At 50.1% G+C, this 20,245-nt stretch overlaps 1 protein-coding gene across 1 annotated transcript in view; it reads left to right on the plus strand.

The window, feature by feature from the left end:
- CREB3L1 (cAMP responsive element binding protein 3 like 1) overlaps nt 1–20,245 on the plus strand; it is a gene marked incomplete at both ends in the record, with an annotated part of 44,765 nt that overhangs the window by 17,683 nt on the left and 6,837 nt on the right. Inside the window, 7 exons of the mRNA XM_080344534.1 lie at nt 7,249–7,477; nt 12,195–12,355; nt 14,614–14,692; nt 15,633–15,793; nt 16,407–16,556; nt 17,350–17,408; nt 19,306–19,374. Of these exons, the coding sequence (XP_080200660.1) occupies nt 7,249–7,477; nt 12,195–12,355; nt 14,614–14,692; nt 15,633–15,793; nt 16,407–16,556; nt 17,350–17,408; nt 19,306–19,374 (908 nt within the window). The remainder of the gene's footprint in view (nt 1–7,248; nt 7,478–12,194; nt 12,356–14,613; nt 14,693–15,632; nt 15,794–16,406; nt 16,557–17,349; nt 17,409–19,305; nt 19,375–20,245) is intronic.

Here is a 20,245-nt window from a genome sequence, read left to right on the forward strand (position 1 = left end):
AACCCTCAGTCTCCTCTTCTCTAAGCTAAAGAGACCCAGCTCCCTCAGCCTTTCCTCATAGGGGAGATGCTCCACTCCCTTCATCATATTCACGGCTCTGTGCTGCACCCTCTCAAGCAGCTCCCTGTCCTTCTTGAACTAAGAGGCCCAGAACTGGACACAGTATTCCAGATGTGGTCTCACCAGGGCAGAAGCCTCACAAAGCCCGAGCCGGGTATTGCGATCACAGCCACAAAATTTTGATGTGGTGTGCACCTATTGTGTCAGAACGAAGGGGCAAAGGTGAGGACTTCCCGAGGGGCAGGGACCGACAGGGGGCTCGGGAGGGGGGCGCAGCCCCCCTCCCGAGCCCCCTGTCGGTCCCTGCCCCTCGTCTCGTTGCCCCTTCCGGCCGCAGCTGGACGGGCACCCGCCGTGAGGCGCCGCGGACCGCTCCGTCCTAACCCTGTACTCCTCCCGCCCGCCGCGCACGGCTCTGCTGGCAACCGCCTCTCATTGGCCGTCGCCCGGCTGCATCAGCCAATGGGCGGCCGCCGCTGCCGGTCGTTGGAAGCGTGCCGCGGCGACCGTTAGCGGCCGGTGGCGGGGGAGGGGCGGGTGGCTCCGCGCACCCTCCGGTCACCCCTCGGACCCGGGGGCCGCGTTACCCTGGGAGCTTCGGCTGCCTCACGGGGTGGCGGGAGGTGAAGCGGCTGCTCCCGCAATCGCCTTTCCCTCATTGTGTCTTGAGCCTCTGTTGTCCCTCCTAGGTCTTGTGGCGCCTAGCGCTGGAAATTTTAAATCCAGGTCCTTGGCACAGATGTGCGGTGGAAGGAGGTTTCCACAGCAAAGCCATGCCTGAGCCTTGCTGGGACTTCGCAAGGCACTGTGGACAAGGGTGTGGCTGCTGTGGCCAAAGAGTAACGGCTTGCAGCACCTGAGGGGTTTCAGTCCCTGTGGGGAGGGAAGTTGATGGCACAGTTCCCTGTGGGGAAGCAGGTCAATTCCCTTTCTTTCAGCGGCCCTAAGCGCTCCTCTTTCTGTTACTCTGCATTATTCTACAGACAGTAATAAATTCTGGGCCTGGCACCAGACCAGGTTCAGTCAAGCACTTTGCCACTTGGAGCCTGGGTGTCATGGCAGAGTTTGGTTCACCATACCGCCCAAGGCTGTGATGCTGAAAATAATAATGGGCGATGGGCATTGCTAGCAGTCTCTGAGAAAGGCCGAGGGGTGCTGCTGGTCAGGATGCTGTCCTGATGCTGGGGGGAAATAGCAGTGGGGTTTGCAGATGTTTTGGCCCAAAGTGCTTTAGCCATGCCATGCAGAGAAGCAGAATAGCAAGGGAGTCGGTGGCAAGATATCCAGGCAGACGGGGAGCCTGGGCAGACCAGGCATGGAGGAGCAGGGAGCTGTGGTACATGATAGGAGGGACCAAGAGCAATGAACGTCAGGATTGAGGAGCACCAGAACAGTCTGAGAGAGCCAGGAGTTGGTGGGATAATAACCAGTCTCCATTGGGGTGCAGATGCACCGACTAGGCTGTGAGGAGAAGGGTGCACACAATCTGTCCATCCTGCCTGGATCTTGTTAATGCTGTCAAGACCTTCAATTGCATAAGGTCTAAAATTCACTGCATTTTAAAGAGAGCAGAAGGACTGTCTGGAGTGTATGGGCTCTTCTTTCCTGGAATGTAAAGGAAACCTCGGCTGTGAAGCTGGAGTGCAGGGGGCTTCATTCCTTAGTGAAAGCAGAGAAGGGAAATGCAGATGTCACAGCTGGGACAGGAGATTTATCTTGGCAAGCAAAGAGGAAAAATACTTTCAAAAAGAAGAGAGAAAATTCAGAAGAATCCCCTCCCCATCTGCACTGCCTGCCAGCATGAGCAGAACCTCCAACCTGCAAAGGCCCTTCGTCTCCTGGACCTGGGCTGCCGCCCAGCTGGATTAGCCCCTTGCTGCTTTCTCTTTGGAGCGAGACCATTGTGGTGGGAGCAGGGAGGCTGTGAGAAACAGGCTGATCCTGAAACAAGATTGTGTCCAAACAACTCAGCTGGAGGTGGGAAGGGCAAAGTCACAGTCAAAGGATGGAAGCGTGAAATGGGAAAGGAGGGACAGATGCAGCCAGGGTGACCACAGAGAAGTGGATCCATGAAGAGGGCATAGTCACCTCCTCAGCCATGTGTGGTGCCACTGGGCTACAAGAGTGGCACCTTCGGGCATCTGATGTGCAACTAGGCAGGGGAAAAGGCTTAATGTCTCAGTCTCTGTTTGGGGCCTGTAGAAGTATAACACTAGCTCTCGGTGCAGGGGAAATTGAGAGCTTGCGTTTGGATGTCTGGATGCCTAATGTGAAGCTCCCAAGATAACTGTTGTACAACAGGAAAGGGTGTTCAAATGAGAAGCGCACGCACGCACATACAGTGTGCTATTTAGACAACCCTAAGCATGAGGTCAGGGTGAAAACATGTGGTGGAAATATGTTTGGAAAGTCAGTGCCTATGTCGGTCACCAGGAATGGGAGGGAGCAGGAGTCAGCAGCTGACAGATTCACACTCTCTCTTCATGGCTGAGGTGGCCTCAGCTCGAGCAGATTATCCTGTGGCACCAGCGCAGTTTAAGGCCCTCTGTTAGGCTTGGAGATCCAGTTGTCATTGCCTCCTCTGTACCTGTACACACTGGCTCATCCCCTTCAGGTGCTGCCTCTCCATCCTCCCAGAACTGCTGTGAGGGGATGGGCAGCCAGAAATCGGACTTGGATCAGGAAATCCAGCACTTCCTCGCCATTGCGTTTCTGTCCCTTGGCTGCCCCCTCCCTGACCGCTCACTGGTAATACAGCTTTGGAAACACATCTCGTGCTATTTCTTGGCTTTGGAGCATAGTTAGAAGGAGAATGAAGGAGGGTGTGAAAGGGGGAGATAGAAGGACCAAATAAGCAAAATGAGCCTGTGCTGCAAGCTCCATATCCCATCTGGAAGCTGTTTTCCCCCTGTACACTCACACCCACTCCCTCAGGGCTAGGATGGCAAGGATCACATTTCCCAGTTAACTGGTCCCCCTTGTTCAAGCTAGGCCCATTTGTGTGAAAACTACTTGAGATATCTTAAATGATATCTCAGCAGAGTTGCAGTCCTTCATTGTCACAATTAGAAATTCTTGGCCAGCTCCCTGAGGAGCAGGAGCTGGCTGATCCCAGCCTGTCCAGAAGGTTGCTCTTGAGGGGAGAGTCTAGGCCTTGAAAAGGCTGTGGGAGGATGAGTTTGCTCTGCTTGTGCATCTCTGTACATCCCACCTTCATTCACATCTGAGTCCTGTGGGCTCTTTCTTGGACCTTCCACCAACACATACCTCTGGTCTGCTGAGATCTTCATTACTATGGCTTTGGCAAAAGTGTCTCCAAAGTCCACCATAGTAATTTCATTTAGCGGCACCACATGCAGGTCTTCAGCTGTGCTGGACTCAGTATGGGTAGGAAGAGAGGGCTAGTGGCCACCCAGCACCTCCTTTGGCACGTGACCTTCCAGCTGGGATAGAGCTACTGAGCAGGTCATAAACCTGCTTCTGTTTGTCACTCAGAAACTTGGAGGACTGACCCTGCCATGTGGTGCCATGATCTGCACGGCCCTGAGACACTGCACCCTGGGACCTGCAGTTCCCTGGAGCCTGCTCTCCCACACACGTTAAGGAGGAGTATGGCTGAAGCCTTCTCTGAGTTTTGCCAGATAAATGGAGGTCCCACAACAAAGCTGGAGGTGACAGAGTTTGCATATTCTGGGTTAGCAGGCTCAGCCTGAACTAATTAGTAGTGGGTAAGCTCTGGGCTCTCTTCACTTTGCCTATCACAGTTGGATCTGGACAAGAGAACACTTTTTCCTGTTACTATGTGGTTGCATGCATGTCTGTCTTTACTAATCCAAAATCTGTCCTGAAGTTAACAGTACCTGTTGGTGTCAGGAGAGAACAGAGCAACCCAGGAGACACAGCAGCCTTCCTGGGATCTGGTGGCTTAGCTTCCTTCTTGTCCTGAAGTCTCTGTTGCGGGCATAGCCAGCTACAAAGCCATGTCATTATCTTTGCTTTACCCTTCCTTCTTCTTTCCTCTGCCTCTTGCCACTGCCTTTAATAGCAATCTCCAGCTCTGTGACAGCTCTGGGAGCTCTACCTCTTTGAGAGTGTCTGATCCTTCATGCCCTCTTTGATAATAACCATAGTTATTCCAGTCTTATAGGTTAGCTTCCATCGTCTGTGTCTGGAGATGCTGGACTGGTATATGTATAATCGGTGAGAGCTCAAAAGGGGCTGCTTTGATGAGAAGACTTTGCCAGTATTTAGTTGTGCTGGAGAATAATATCCAGGAGTCCAGAGAGGGGTATGTACCCCAACACTTCTGGATCCCAGGGAGGGTGTGAGTTTCATTTTCTGCTTGTTACCCATGTTTTCCCTATACTGTGCAATAGGTCTCTGTCTCTTGGGAGAGCATGGCCTCTTGGGGACCTGAACTCCTGTATCTCTGGAAGATCAGCGTTGCCTTCATCGTCACTTCCAAGCAGGGAAGTCCTCCAGCAAGCCTGCTGTGTGGTGTCTAAAAGAAGAAACAGAAATCTGCAATTACTCCTGTCAGTGTTAGTGCCCATGTTAAGTCTCTCATACTCAGCCCATCGGACTCATCGCTCATCTCTCACCCGTTACATGCTGCTGGAGGGATTTTTGGTTTCAGAATAAAACCGGAGGCACACCTCTGCCTCTTCCCTCCCAGTAGGTTTGTCCTACAATTGGAAAACTGTTGATTGACCAAGAGATCCTTGTTCTAAGCGTGGGTGGGATGCCTCTAAAAGATAGCATGGAACTACTGCATAAATGCATCTTCTTGACTCTTCACTCCCACTTCTGCCTTTGTTAAGGCACAGTTGTAAAAGAAATCTGAAACATGTGGCAGAATCACAGACAGTTCTCCCTGCAGCTATTCATCCAGCTCTGCCTCTCATCCAGGGTTACATAGTGGCTCTAGTTTTGATGGTAGCGACAGTATATATTATTTGAGTGCCTTATGTTGGATCCTGTATTTGCTGTGCTGTTGTGGTTCATTGGCAGCCAGAACTCTGAATCCCTTCACTTTTCTGCAGTTAAATTCTCACCCTTACTGTAAGGCTATTGTGTTCATATCCTGTGTTTGCTGGTGTTGTTTAGAGAAAGCAAGACAAAGAACAGCTGTTGCATGAGCAAGCACTCTCTGGGGTTAATGCTCAGGAGTCCAAACTCTTTACTCCTTCATGCTGTAATACAGGACAAAACCTGGTTTTCTATTGCTTTTCAGATAAATATCTAACCCTGTTCCATCTGCTAACTCAGCTCCCTCTGAAGAATGGTTATGCTCAACACAGATGGGAGATGTTTTCTATTGCTTGATTCAAATGCAGAAATGCTTCCAGGTAATTTAGAGATGGCTGAGTAGATTTTACAAAGCTACCACACCAACTCAGCTTCTGGTATGGGAACAAGTGGACAAAACTTCAGCCCATACATCCCAGGGAGGGCCTCAACACTGGGATTTAGCATGAGTGTGCTTCTCTGCCTTACCTGCACATGCAGTATCTACCTTTCCAGGGGAGTCCTGGATCGTGGTGTGTCAGGCTGGCACCCCAGATAGTGGGGGGACAGGACAAGTGGGAAGGAAACAAAGGGTGGGAAACCCTGTGTCAGGCAGAATGCAGGTGGCAGACACTGCCCCCCACTTCCAGCATACTCTGTGGGCTGTGATTTTTTAAACTGAGTGGCTGAAGGATGATGTTGGAGGGTGAAGGGCACTGGCATGTTGGAAGTTGCTGCAGGTTACTGTCTCCATCGCCCACCTGGTAGGAGGTGTGAGTCTGTTCAGCTGGAGCCCACTTCACTCCCCAGCCTCACCCCAGCCCTCTGACAGCCAGCATAATGCTGACAGAGGGATATTTTGCTCAGTCAAAACAAATACGCCTTCCTGTAGGAGCAGGAACCTGCAGGCTCCAGCATCCAGGATCTTCTGGCCAAGCCTTCCCTCCATCCTAGTGCTGGGGAAAGAAAGGACCTCATGCATCCCATGCTTTTCCGGGAGATGGGCTCCATCCTGAACTCAGCTCTCACACTGGAATTCAGTGGCATCCATGCCTCTACTCTAGGATCTGCATACTCTCTCTCATCCATACCGTGTTGCTCTTGGTATTTGAGTATGCTGCTTTCAGTGCCTTTCTGCCCACCCAGATGCTTTTCCAGGCAGGGGAGGACGACCCAGTCTGACTCCGCTGAGCTCTCTCCAGTTCATTTAAGTTACACAGTTCCATCTGTGTAATATAGTCACTAGAATGTATCTGTCTTTTCTTTCCTCTCCCTGAGCCAGAAGCCTCAATCTGCCAACAAATGGGATAATTTTTCAGCTGGTGTTTGGCAACCACCATTTTTCTCCCTGCCCAACCAATGCTTTGTTGTAGCAAATGGAAAAGTTAGTGATTTGACTTCTGAATAGAAGGATATGCCTCAAAGGAAACAGGTTCCCTGTAGCATCAGGAGACCAGCTCTGCAGCAGCACTGGCCAGATTTACTGACTGTTATTGGAATGATTAGTGGAATGATTGTTTGTTGTTAACAGCCCATCTGTAGTGTTTAAACTTCATCGGGGAGCAGAATTTCACAGGCATTATCTGGCTGGAGGACAGCCTCATATGGTCCACAGAGGGGCTGTGAAATCCCAGAGGAAATTAAATACAACGGGGGGCCTTCCTGTTATGTTGATCCAACTGATTTTTTTTCTCTGATAGAAATCAGCAGCTGGGTTGATGTTCTCTGGGGCATCAGAGTGCCTACTGCTGCTGGCAGAGAACATGAGAAAGTGTCTGTCACCAAGGGCAGGTGCTGAAGACTGTGATTTTCTGCCACACTTGCATTTTGTCATCACAGGGATTTCTTGCCTTGTGCTCTATTCAGCTTGTTGTCACAGTGAGGTGATGCTAGGAAGCTGAAGAGAGGTACCCACAGAGGAAGGGGGTGATACGAGAATATAGAAGAATGTCATGAGTGTTTGTGATGTAGATAAACAGGTAAAGAAGATGTACAGCACGACGGCCCTTTCCATCTTATTTCAAGGTGTTTTTATCAAACTGATGCAGGCAAGGGATAGGAACTGCTTTTTTTCCATCCAAAAAGGGCTGTTGCTGAGGTTTGGCTCTCAGAGCACAGGAAGGCTCTCACATCCCTCTTGGAGTTGACACTAACATTCTGCCTCCCTTTGTCTTTCCTCAGCATTTCTCAGAGAACCTGGATCACTTCTCTGACAACATGGAGGATTTCTCCAATGACCTCTTCAGCAGTTTCTTCGATGACCCAGTACTGGCTGAGAAGAACTCGCTGCTGGACATGGACCTGGATCCACCCACTCCAGGCATCCAGGCAGAGCACAGCTACTCCCTCAGTGGAGACTCTGCTCCCCAGAGCCCGCTCGTGCCTGTCAAGACTGAAGATAATGCTAACGGTGAGCATGAGACATGCACACTGCACAGCTTTGGTCACATCTGTTAGCAGAAGCTCTGGCTGGCTTCCATATATAAGGACAAACTGGCTATTCCTTAGGCTTGTACATGGCTAATCCAGGGAAAAATTTGATCTGCCGTTGTCAAATACAGCCCACATTTTTTCCTTCAGTCGTGCTCTGACGGTCACATTGCTTCTTTGCTGGGCTGTTATTTACAAGGATGATAATTGGTTGTGGTTCAGTGTGCTGCCAGCTTCTGGCAAGCAATAGGCAATGTCTTTTTAGGACCCTAGAAACCTGGGTGTGGATGCCCTAGATCAAGGTCTGTTTTGGCATCAGGCAGCAGAGTTTTGGCTTGAATATAGGAAGCATGAGTCTCTGGCTGCAACCAGTGCTGGTACATGTGGAAAGCTAAGTGACTTCTTCAGCAGCAGATCTTTTAGCAGGAGACAGAGAGGAACAGTCATTTCAAAACCTATTTTTAGAACAATTCATTTCAGGATAATTTGTGATGGCTGGATATTTTTAGAGCTGTCCTTGCAGAGAGTCCTGTAATTTGTGGGACTGTGTGGGTGTCCCAACAGCTGATGGACACCAAGCTGCCTGAAAAAGCAGTGGCATGGGCTCAGTATACACAGAAGAAAGCCATTCATTTGAGCAAGAGTGAAACCTGGGACAGTGGCTTCCCTCATGGCCAGGAATGATCCCAGCTCTCTGGTACAAACACCAAGGCAGGAGGAGAGGAGCTGGCCTCCCCTGACTTTTTGGTCCCTGTAAAGGGTGCAGCCATCAGTGCCATGTTCCTTGGGGACCACTCAGATAGGAGCTGGGAGAGAGGCTCATGGCACATCAAGCAAACTCTGCCTTAGTATCAAAAAAGCTTTCCATTTATATTTCTTTTTCCTTAGCTTTAACCCCAGTACTGTCTTGGAGGGCAGTCAGCCCAAACAGGCAACCAAGCGACTAACAAAAAACAAACCTGCATGAGTGCACAGACACATCTTTATTTTTCCCCCACAAATGAATAGGAGGAGATGACCTTGGGAATGAGAGAAGCAAAAAGCAGGAGTGTATAGAAAGCAATAAAACAAAGTCTGCCTGCATGAAGCTACCTCAGGGACTCCTCTCTGAGACACTTATCACCACTTCTGCTTCTATCCTCTGTGTTCGGACATACCCCTACTTCAACTGCCGTTTCCCCAAGGCAAGATCATGATTCTCCTGAATGGAATGTGACTCGAATCCTTGGGCAGAGACCAGCACAGGGTGTACAGCGCATAACCCAGGAGCGCTTGAGATGGATGTGGCACTTGCTCTCTGAGAGTGCAGATCAGCTCTCTACAAAGAGTAAGGCCTAGTATTAATGTGGCAGGTATAGGGGTATCTGTGCTCCCACTCCTGCAGTAGGATAATTCAACCCATCTTTCCAGGGCTATCTTGGCTCATAATTGTATGTGAGTCATATTCCAGTGTAGCCCTGAGTCAGGTCCAGTATTTGCAACACTGTGCAGTCCTTTTGGCACAGCTTCATCCAGTCTCAGTCCTCTTAGACATTCACTTCAAATTAATTACCCAGGAATGACTTTTCTTTAACAGTAAGCAAGCTCTGCTTGGTCTGCAAAGCCCCTCAGGAATGCCTGGGCTCTGTCTAGGCTTGGAGCTGGCTGAGGCTGGCTATGTATCAGCCTTCTCCCAGCTTTTCTGCAGATCTCCAAAACATTTCCAAATCCTGCCCCTTCCCACATGGTTCCCACTAACACAGGTCAGCTAGGGCAAGCCGCTGGGTGCATTGTGACCCTGCATATCAGTGGAGTCTGTTTTCCAGATGGCTTGCACATATGGACTGGCTGTTTTGGTTCTCAGTACCAGCTCTCAGTTCTGCAGGGCGTGATCTGATGCCAGGAGCAGGGGGAGCCAGGATTGTGCAGAACAGTGGGTGCTGGACCAGGCTTGGGCTAGTGCCTGCACTCCTGTACAGGTCCTGCTTCCTCACTGCTTTTTGCCTCATGTCCTCAACCCAGGGCAGCTATGGAAATCTCTCAGCTGTGCTTCTTCCCATTATGTACAGAGTATCTAGAGCAGCGAATGAGCTTCCTGGCATGCCTCACCCAGCAGGGTACAGTGAAACCTGCAGTGGTTACAGAATGGCCGTACCTCTGAAACATAGAGGGATCCACACAAAATGCCTCTACCTCAGTCCCTCATTGACCCTCTCATGGCTTATATGTTTCTGATTCTGTAACGCAGTCGCTCCCCAGATAAATCTCTGAGGGTGGGAAAAAAAGCAGGGTCAGAATGTAGACAGGAAATGGGAGGACAGCATGTACTTATTTGGGTGTCTGCTCCTTGGACTGTCTGGACTGACAGTTCTGGGGGCTGCTCTCTGAGTGAAGTCTGAACTGGGAAAGCCCTTGGTGGTCTGCTCTCCCTTGCCTGGTAACTTGCTTCAGCAGCAGCCCTCCCAGACAGAGGGTGCCCCACGCCTCTGAGAAAAAGAGAAATTCAGAGCTTTGCAACAGAATGGGGGATGAGGAAGCTGAGGCTTAAAATCACAGTAAGGGAACTTCTAGTTAGCCAGTAGGCAAAACCTTCTCATAGTGGACATAGTGAAACCGTGGAAGAGATTTAATGTGGAAGGCTGTAGATTCTTCATCACTTTGCAGAGGCATGAGATCAAGTCAAACAACTGTCTGTCAGGACCAACACAGGTCTAGCTGAGCTTGCCTAGAGCTTCCAGCCTAGGCTGGAAGACCTCTCAAGGTCCCTTATCTCTGTGATAGGTTGTAGACAGTCAGAAGAATTCAGTCCAAGTTTTCTGGTGCAAACACTTGTGGCTGTGTAGCACCTTGCCTCCTTCCGTCAGAAAGGGCTTGTTTGCATAGCAGGGGTAACTGAGACTTCACTACCAGCTGTGGGTTTGGTGTCCTTAGCAGGACAGAGAAAATGCAATTCAGTCTGTGTCTGCTTAGCAGCCTCTCCTTGTCACTGCTGTGCAGTGCATCCCTGCCTGAGATGCTGCCTGATGACGCTGGCCTCACTGCATTGTGGGAAGCAATCCAGCAGCACTGCAAGCAACACAGCTGATAGGCACATGGAACAGCCACAGGAGCTCATGTCTGTGCTTGAAGATGTCCAGTCACACAGGGCGCTGGAAGGAATAAGGCTCTGCTAGAGACACCTGTGTATGCAGCGTAGGTGCTAGACCAAAGACACAAGACAACATACTCCACTGGCAAGAGCAACACTGTTAACTGATACAGTTCTTGTCCACACTTTAACACCACTGTGTCCATGCAAAAGCCAGAGGCAGGATTCTGCCCTGTCCTCTCTTGAGGGTAACAGAGACTGAGCAGGGCAAAGATGAAGTTAATCTACCTTTGAGTTCAGATGGCAGCTCCCACATAAACAGCTGCTTGCTTATAGTCATCTTTATGCAGGCATTTCTCCTCCTCACCTCTTGCCAGGACATCATCTAGACTGAGATGGGTACTGCAGAACTGCTCTGGGCAGCAGACAGCTGGGTAACACCAGTGGGTTTGTGAGTGCTGTATGCAGAGAGCAGTACAGCGGGGTGAGGGAGTGAGCCTGACTGTGGCCAACTGGGGCACTATCTGGTGACACACTTAGCAATAGTCTGTCCTGTGTCAAGACAAATGCATTTCTGTTTGTCAGATACAAAGGGGAAGGGAAGGGAGGAGGATTAGGGAGGAGGATGCAGGTTCCAGGCCAGCTAGGAGTAGCTTTTTGGCAGGCTGAAGTGTTTGAAGAGCAACGAAAAAACTCCAGAGCAGAGCCCAGGCAGTTCTCCTGCCTAGCACATTTTTCCACATCTGAGCTGCAGTCATCCACCACTGCCTGAATCCCAGCTCCTGGGATCTCTAATTTCAGTGGCAAGCCAGGCTCATGCTACCGATGTGCACAGAACAGAGCAGACGTGGGGTGAGAGGATTGTCCCCACACAGGTCCATTGAGTTCTCTTCAGACACTTCCTTTCCCTTACTGCTGCTTCTGCCCTACCAGCAATGTCAGCGTGTCACATCTGTAAGCAGCAGTCCACCTGAGCAGTGTGGGGCAGAGGAGGAAATCTCAGAGGTGAGACTGAGGGGAGAAGCGTGGGAGCTGCCTCACAAGCAAGTGCCACACTGGACTTCCTTCCACAGAAATGGACCTTCCTCCTCTCCTGTCATGCAATGAAGCTCTCGTACTTCACACAACGTTCATGGGAGGCCAAAGCAGCACGTACAGTCACCTGTCAGCCTTTCACTGTCACCGTGCTTGCCCTCTCACCAGCTCTCTAGCACAGAGATGGTGCTATTCTTGGTAACACACCTGGCAGCTCTGTGATGCTGGCCATGGTGCCTGAGGAGTAACAGCCCAGCATCCTCCTCGCACTGAGCTCTAAATATAAATAAACTGCAGAGGATGAGACTGAGACATCACTGGGGGAAGAAACCCTGCAGCTGTCCTCCTGTGCTCAGGCTGCACAGCGAGAGCAAAGCAGAGACACGATCCCTCTAGCTCTGCCCTGTCTGCTCCCCACACGCTGGGGGTTTGTTCCCTTTACTACTCTGTGTTGTGGGCCTGCACATGCTTGTGTGGTGACAGAGCTAAAGTTGGAAAGGCAGCCTCCCCAGACGGGGGGAAACTGTCTGCATGGCTTTTTTTTATTTTTTCCTGTTCTTGCTGGAGTTTGACTCTCACATTGTGCATGTTTCAGAGCTGGAGAATGGAGTGTGGTCACTGGGGCCCAAGCTTTGCTCCATCATGGTGAAACAGGAACAGAACCTGGCTCTAGACCTGCCTGAGTCCCAGCTACCTGCCAGCTCCATACCAGTGCTGAACCTCAACCCTCTGCAGAGACTCCTGGTCCCCGAGGAGGTGAGCCCATCTAAGATCCATCGGGAACCCAGGCTCTCATGCACTGGCACCCCTGGTGATGCACATGCAGCCATGTGACTGCGGGGTGCTGCTAGCTGATTTAGCTGCTGGACAGACAGAGGAAGGTGATACAAAGCCCAAATATTGCATTATTTGTCATTCTCCTCTTGAAATCGCAGTCAGAGCAGCAGCACACCTGATGCTAGCTAGAACTGTGTTCTTCATTCCTATAGTGAAGCTATAAGACAGGTTATCCTTCTAAAGAAAACAATGGAAGGAGGGTTTTCTCTAGCACAGGATGCTTTACAATCCTGGATTAATACAAGTGTGTTTCTTGTGAAATAAATTACTCACACTTTTTCTTCATTAACAGCAATGTTTAATGCAATTTATTAACTCGTGTTCATTAAAGCATAAACAAAACAGCGCTGGGTGCACAAAACAGCACTGGGTGCACAAAACAGTGCTGGGTGCGAGAGGAGCCCATGTTCACCAATGGGCACGCCTTAGGTTTCTAACCAACTCCTTTTATCTCCTCGGCTAGTCCTTCTTGCACTCTGACTCCCTGGTCGGTTGTCACTAGGGCTCTTCTCTTTTTCTGATTGGTGGTCGAAGAGTTCCTTCTTCCTCAGTGTCAGTTTCTTCGTGTGCAGCCTTCAGGTTGTTACTTAAGGGGTCTTTTCTACCCGGCTCCCCCCTCCTCCCCCCATGGCAGCTGCCTCGGAAGAAGGTCACCTTCTCCTTCACATCGCTCCCCCACCTTTCCTATACACATGTACATATGGTACAAAACAAGTTCCACAACTTTTTACATAAAACTTAACTATCTTTTCATTTTCTTCAGAGCCCGTGCCTTATTTGGTTATATCTGTAAACATTAAACATCTTATCAGCATGAATCACAACTGCATTTCTCACACTTGGAACAACACGCAAAGACTTTTAAGCCTGCACATGCTGGAGGCCTGTCCCCTCCAATCTGCCAATATTTCTATAGCCACTCTTGGCTCATTTTCATTTTTCAGAGAACAGTGTTAATCAATGCAATGCCAGTGACCCCACTATTCCTGAGTATAGACCCCTGCTCTGCCACTGTCTTTTTCATGGCCTTGGTCTTATAATATGTCCTCTCACTTTTCTCAGCTGCACACTGGAAACGGAGGTCCCCCTCCAGGTCCTGCTTGCTTTTTCCTATGAAGCAGCAGGAATTATTATTTCTGAGAAAAAAAGACACCAAGTCTTTTGGTCATATCTAAGTTCTTAAGAAGTCTGTTTGTCTGAAGGAGGCTCATTTATGCCACTAGTACGTGGATCTAAGTTGAGGGCTCAGTTCGGCTGGCCTTGAGTCTAGCCATGTTGGATGGGAAGGTCTGACTAATCTCATGCAGACCTTGGCTATCTTGTAGCAGCTCAGTAGATAACAGTAGAGCATCTCTGGGATTCACTTCCTTTTTTTCACTCATGCTGAGCATCTTTCCATTTAAATGACCATCCAAAACAAACGGGTACTTCCAGCCAAAACTGTGCACAGGCTTCCTCCATTATTTACACAGCTTGAACTTGCTGTGCCCTCAAACCTCTGCTGTGTGTGCTCAGCAGCCATACCATGGTGCTCTCTCAGCTGTGTTTACAGTCTGGAGGAGTTTGCAATGTGTCTGTTTAGTGTAAAAACTCCCCCAGCCTATGTTGGGCTGGGGGCTAGTGAACCATGGAGCCGAGGGTCTGCAAAGCCCAGATGGGAATAAATCTACTCTTTATTTAACTCTCAGTCCCCTCCGACTGGGAACAGCTGCCCAATGGCCCTGGTGAAAATCATGTGAGCAGGACAGGAGGTTTGTTCTTTTTCTGTACAACCCCTATACTCCCATTTCTAATGCAGGCAGATCAAAGAGAGACTTCCCATGGTAATGTAGAGGTTGGTTTAGATTGCACTGTCTGGGTCTAGCAAGGGAAGAATCACCAAGGATAAAAATCATCTCCCTTTTGGAGGTACTCAGTGCACTACTTGGCAGCACATCTATCTGCCACTGCTTCTTCCTCTGCAAACACATTTGAATTCTGTGTGCCCAGTGACACAGGGAGCTTATCTTTGTAGTCTCGGTTTCTGTTCTGTGTGGTGAGAGGCTGCTTTGGGGCAGAACTGTGAGATGAGGCAGTACAGAGAGCAGGGGAGCAGCAGCTATGAGCAGGATGCATGGGAGCCCTCTGGGCAGGGGAGGTGGCAGTACCTAAGAGCTCTTTCTGCTTCTTTTCCACAGACTCCCGTAGAAATTACTCCAACACCTGTGATCAAAGCTGAACCCAAAGAGGTGAACCAGTTTCTAAATGTACCTACAGGTAAGAAGAAAGAATTTGCTGGTCGACTTGCATCCCTCTATTATATAACTCGAGTATAGATCATTACTATACACAGGGAGGAAAGACAACACCTGAGAGCAGAGCCATGCATACAAGGTAGCACTGGATTACAGACAGAGGAGTGAGTACTGCACTCTTCCAACTGTGATCAGTGTCTGGACCAGCAGCCACACACAGAATTGTTCAGACAGGGACTCCTAGGCAAAACAGGCTACTTCAGAGTTGGAAATATGCAAAAGTGCCTTTAAAATCCTCTGAGGGACTGTAGTGTTATCCAAAAACAACCATCCGAAAGTCAGGAAATTCAGGATCCAGTTTAATTTGAAAGAAACCCAAGCATCTGAAAATCTGCCGATGCACAAATGAAAGCACTATAAGAACTCCCACTGCTGCAGAGGGACATTCCTTAGGCATATTCCCACCTCCATTAAGGCCCCTAGGGCTCTCTAGTACAAAGTGGGGACAGTTTTCAAGTGCTTGGCAACCAAGTGATCAGAGCCCCTTTGGATCAAGTGTGCTGGCAAATGTGTGAGCCCTGCGGTGCATTTGGAAGAGCTCTTCTCTTAGAGATCTTCCTATACTTGTGAACAGGCTATGGAGCAAAACATCACAGGTTTTATACTCCATTTTGGTTGACACCAGAGTACCTTACTGCTTTATAAATACCTTCAGTGTCTTGGCAAAGGCCCTGCAAGCTCTCTGACTCCTGCAGTTCCTAGTTTAGCACATTTGAGGTCATCTTCATCTCTGTCATGGGCAGTGCTCAGTCCAGCCTTGTTATCAGACCCACTTAATCTTGTGAGACTCAACACCCTCTCCTTTCAGTCCTGTGTTATGGCAATGCCTTTCTGTGTTGGGCCCTGTGCCTGTACCAACAAGCTGACGCGAGAGCCATTGACTTGATCTCCTTATTTCTCAGTAGATGACCTGGTGCAAATGCCTCCAACTCCACCCAGCAGCCATGGCAGTGACAGTGATGGATCTCAGAGCCCCCGATCCCTGCCTCCATCCAGCCCAGCGCGACCTGCTGCTCGCTCTTCTACTGCCATCTCCTCCTCACCTCTCCTGACAGCACCACATGTAAGGAAGCAGCAGGACATCACTGGGACACAGGGCTTCTTGGTGCTCAGAGGGGACTGGAGGCTTTCTGAGGCTCATGTGGGGGATCCTGGCCTTGTTAAAGTCTCCAAGCTGAAATGCTCTGGCAAGGCAATGGGATGTCCTTGGGTGTGGGTGTGGGGACAGCATGGTGCTCACAGGAGGGAGGAGAGGTGCAATGAGTCTTGCACAATGCCTATCAGGAGCTACCTTGTTTTAACAAGTGCTGTCTTTCACCCCATAGTTTGGGAAATGGCCTATGCACTGGAGGACTTTCTGAGGAGGTTAATGGAAAAAAGGAGTAACTAAGACTTCCCATAACCAGACTGTATTTTAATCATCACCCAAAAGTTCTTTGGCAGGGTCCTGCAATGCAAGTGTGTAGCCAGCCTAACCATGAAGGAGCAGATGCCCTCCGAAGTAAATAAGGAAGGCAGCTGCTGAGATGTGCCCCCAGGATCAGGCTGAGAGCAGGAAAGAGCACTGCCCTGCAGCTATTTGTTCTGAGCCCCTAGCTGCTCTGCAAGGCTTTAAGGAGGGCCACTGGGGACAGGACTCCTTGCTGATGCTAATAGCTGCTCTCTGTGTGTTTCAGAAGTTACAAGGGACCTCTGGCCCGCTGCTCTTGACTGAAGAGGAGAAACGCACCTTGATTGCTGAGGGCTACCCCATTCCTACCAAGCTGCCCCTCACCAAAGCAGAGGAGAAAGCACTGAAGAGGGTCAGGAGGAAAATCAAGAACAAGGTGACTACAAAAAACGTAACTATGCAGTTTCCATGATTACAGAGCATCCTCAGCTGACCATTGCTATAGCTACTGTCAACTTATGTGCAGTGCAGCTTATAAAAGGTGGGATCCTGCCTTTGGTGCACTGGCATGAGCCTCCCAGCCCACAGAAAATGTGCCATGGAGCATCTCTGCATGCATGCTGTGCATGTATCTGTGTCTGGAGAGTGTGGCTTCCAGATCAGCTCCTGGGAGTGTGTGGCCCTGAGATGGGGCCCACAAGCTAAGGCATCACAGATCAGACAAACCAGCCTGATCAGATCTTGTTGTGGGAAACAAGCACCACTGCACGGTGCAGAACAGGTGATGCACAGAGCCCATTAGCCAGGCAGAGGCTGTGAGACTTTAGACTGATTAGAAAGCTTCCCGTGGGACAAATTATGAGACCCTGAATTAGTCACCCGGTGACTCAGAAGTGGTCTGGGGCTGAATCTGCCCAGATGGCCACAGCACGTCCCCATGTGAGTCAGAGGAGTTCAAAGCAACTCTGAAGATGCTCTCAGCAGCGAGGGGGTCAGGCATACTGCAACAAATGGTTGTGGGCTACAGGCCAAAGAAGGCTGCATACCTACAGCACCCATCCCTCCCAGTTTGGGCCTGGAGACCAGTAGGAATGGCTGACTGGAAGGCAGCTTCCCCATTTACCTTTAGGGTGCTGTGTGCTCAGGGAATCGAGAAGATGAGGGAGCCACAAAGAAATGCCTAGAGGCTTATGACACTGACTCCTCTCTGATGGCTGCCCCCCTCACAGATCTCTGCTCAGGAGAGCCGCAGGAAGAAGAAAGAATATGTGGAGTGTCTTGAGAAAAAGTAAGTTTCTTCTTCTCAGTCTTACCTTTGGAAAAGGAGTCCTGTCCATATGCATCCCCCCTTTCTAGTGCTTTTGTCTCTGAATTGCTCTAAGAGTATGATTCCTTGCAAGGCTGGCTGCGCACAAGTTTGGTTTGGGATCCTGCCCTACAGTTTGGGATTCTGTCCCTACTCCCGACCCTTCTAGAAATCCTCTTGCAGAATATTGCTCTAGAAACCTTGTGTTTCCAACTGCTTAGTTTGGCTTGCCCCTTGCAGAACACAGGCCATTTTTGGCTGCTAACAAGGTGGGATTTTGGGTAAGAGTCATGTTTCCCCACTAGAAGTTGCTTCTATTTTGTCTGTCCCATAAGCAGCTGGCCCTCTGAGAGCACTGACCACAGCTTTTCCTCCTCTCTTCCCATGAGGGAGAGCACACAAGCATGTGATAGCAAGAAAAGCTCGGCACTACTGTTATTGCCCACACTCCCTCCCTTTCCACCATTCCCTACATGAGCTTTGTTTTTCTCCTTGCGATCTTGAGGTCCTGCATGTATGGCAGGCATAAGCCTAAGGTGAGATCACATGACACTGACAGGGTAGAAAATAACTCTTGAGGGCTTGATCCTGTGATCCCTTTTGTACTAGCAGCCCCTAATGGGCATTCCCAGGCAAAAAAGAATGCTGGGATCCAGGTGCAAATTCACATTTCTGTTTAAATATCATCTTATTCCCTGTTATTAACACTACCTGAGATCAGCAAAATGGAAAAAACCCAACCGCCAAACCTAAATTTAATTAACTTTTCTCCGTGATATTATTTGTTTACCTTCTCTGAGTGTACAGATGACTCAAGGCACCTTCAACTTCTCATGCCCTTCTGTACAAAGCACCTTGGCGTGCACGTGTGTGTCCGGGCATCAGAGCCCATCATCTCCAGCTAGTGTCCCACATTGACACCCAGATCCTTCAAGCTGGGGCTGACCTTGCTCAAGTGACAGGTCCAGGGCTTTCTGTGCTGGGGCCTCTTCCCCAGCTGTGGCTGTGGTGCCTGTATGTACTCAGTGGTTTGTTACGCTAGTGCATTGCTGTGACAGATGGCTTTCAAACAATGCCAGATTTAAATGTGAACCAAAAGCAGCATTCATTGATTTTTTTTTTTTTCCTTAATGCAACAAGTCTTTTGTTAACTTGGCTTTCTGTAAGAGCTGCTTTGTCAAAACCTGTACTTGGGCCCTTGACCATTCACTTTGACACCTTTGCTGCAAGCCCAGTTTTTACACGGAACGCCAGGTTCGGAGACTGGGCTGGAAACCTCCGGCAGGATCACGCAGTATCCCTGGCCTGCCTTCCTCCGCGCCTGGAGACATCCCCCTTCCACCGTCCCAGCTGCAGCCTCACCGCTTTCCCTTCCCAAGCGGAGGGACGGAGCCTGCCGATCCTCTGCTGCCCTCAAGTGCCTGCAGTCGGAGCTGGCCCAGCATTTGCATAGAACTGCCTGGTTTTCATGCGCAAGGCGCACAGCCAGGACACGTTCTCAGCTTGAGTGGGAGAGGTTTGAATTTGTCCCCTTGTTCCTTTTCCATGCTCCTTAAGGGAGTTTGGAAGTGATAGAAGTGCCTGCATAACTTTGGGTCTGTCCTGAATTGAGCTGCCTGTAACTGGGTGCTACTGGCTTTCCCAGCCCTCAGGAAAGCCGAACTGGGAACTGTCACACTTAACTGTCCACCTGCAGTCTTATCCCTGGTCCATCGGGGCTGGCTGCAGCCAAACAGGTCAGGAACATCTGCCTCCAGGAACATATCTGCAGATGATGGATGAGACCACTGAGCCTCCACACCCCGAGAGAGGAAAGAACTACATTTTCTTCATCTGTCTGGCCTTTGTAACTAACTGGCTATGGGTTTTATTACCACAGGGTTGAGACATACACAACAGAAAACAATGAACTCTGGAAAAAAGTGGAGACCTTAGAAAACGCAAACAGGTAAGAGGGGCTAGACCTGACCTGGTGTGAGTAGGGTGGGGTGCACAGGAAGGGATGCCAGGGGAGTGAGAAGAGAACAGCAGGCTCCCCCAGCTCCTGGCAGGACAGGCGCTGGTTTTCAGCCCATGGCAGCAGTGAGGCAGCTGGGTTTGGTTAGTGAGCCTGGAATGTTTGTGTTGGGACAGCCAGGCTGCACGGCAGCAAGCAGAGGGAGGGAGGAAAGGAGTTTCTTATATCTCATCCTCATTCTCCTTGCAGCCCTTTGGGCTCATACTGCCCTCCTCATTGCCCTCCAGGCCTCTGGCTGTTTCTAGGGTAGCTGCATCAAGGGAGGCTTCTCACACCAGCCTCTCAGACCCATTGTTTCTATTCTTGGCCTCTTTGGAGGAATCCAAGGCCCTGGGCATAGTGTGGCTGTTTCAGGTTTCTCTTGAGAAAGCGCTGAACAGACTTGGTGAATACAGGGAAAGCTCATTCCTCTGGTAAAAGCAGAGATCCCAACTCCCACCAAATCCAGGGCAACTCCCAGTGCATGTGGTACCCCAGCCCTTGCTCTGCTTCTTCCCCTTGCAAAGCAAGCCTGAAGGGTCTCCCATCTGCTGCTGCTGCTGCTCACCTGAAAGAAGCAAGCTGCTCCCACATCCCCAAAGCAGGCCCCTGGCTCCCTCACGCTAGAGTCTGGTGAGCACTTGTGCTCTTAATGCACAGAGCTGTCTGACTGGTCACCAGAGGAATTTGCTTCCTTGGAAGCAAATAACGAAGACTCCCACCCCTGCAGTGGGGATGGGCAGCAGGCGCTTGGAGGAGGGCCCAGCTCTGTTCCCTCTTACTGGGTGCAATAGGTGTGAGCAAGGGCAGGGTCAGCTGCAGG

The sequence above is a fragment of the Nesoenas mayeri genome (assembly GCF_963082525.1).
Source record: "Nesoenas mayeri genome assembly, chromosome: 5".
NCBI lineage: Eukaryota > Metazoa > Chordata > Aves > Columbiformes > Columbidae > Nesoenas > Nesoenas mayeri.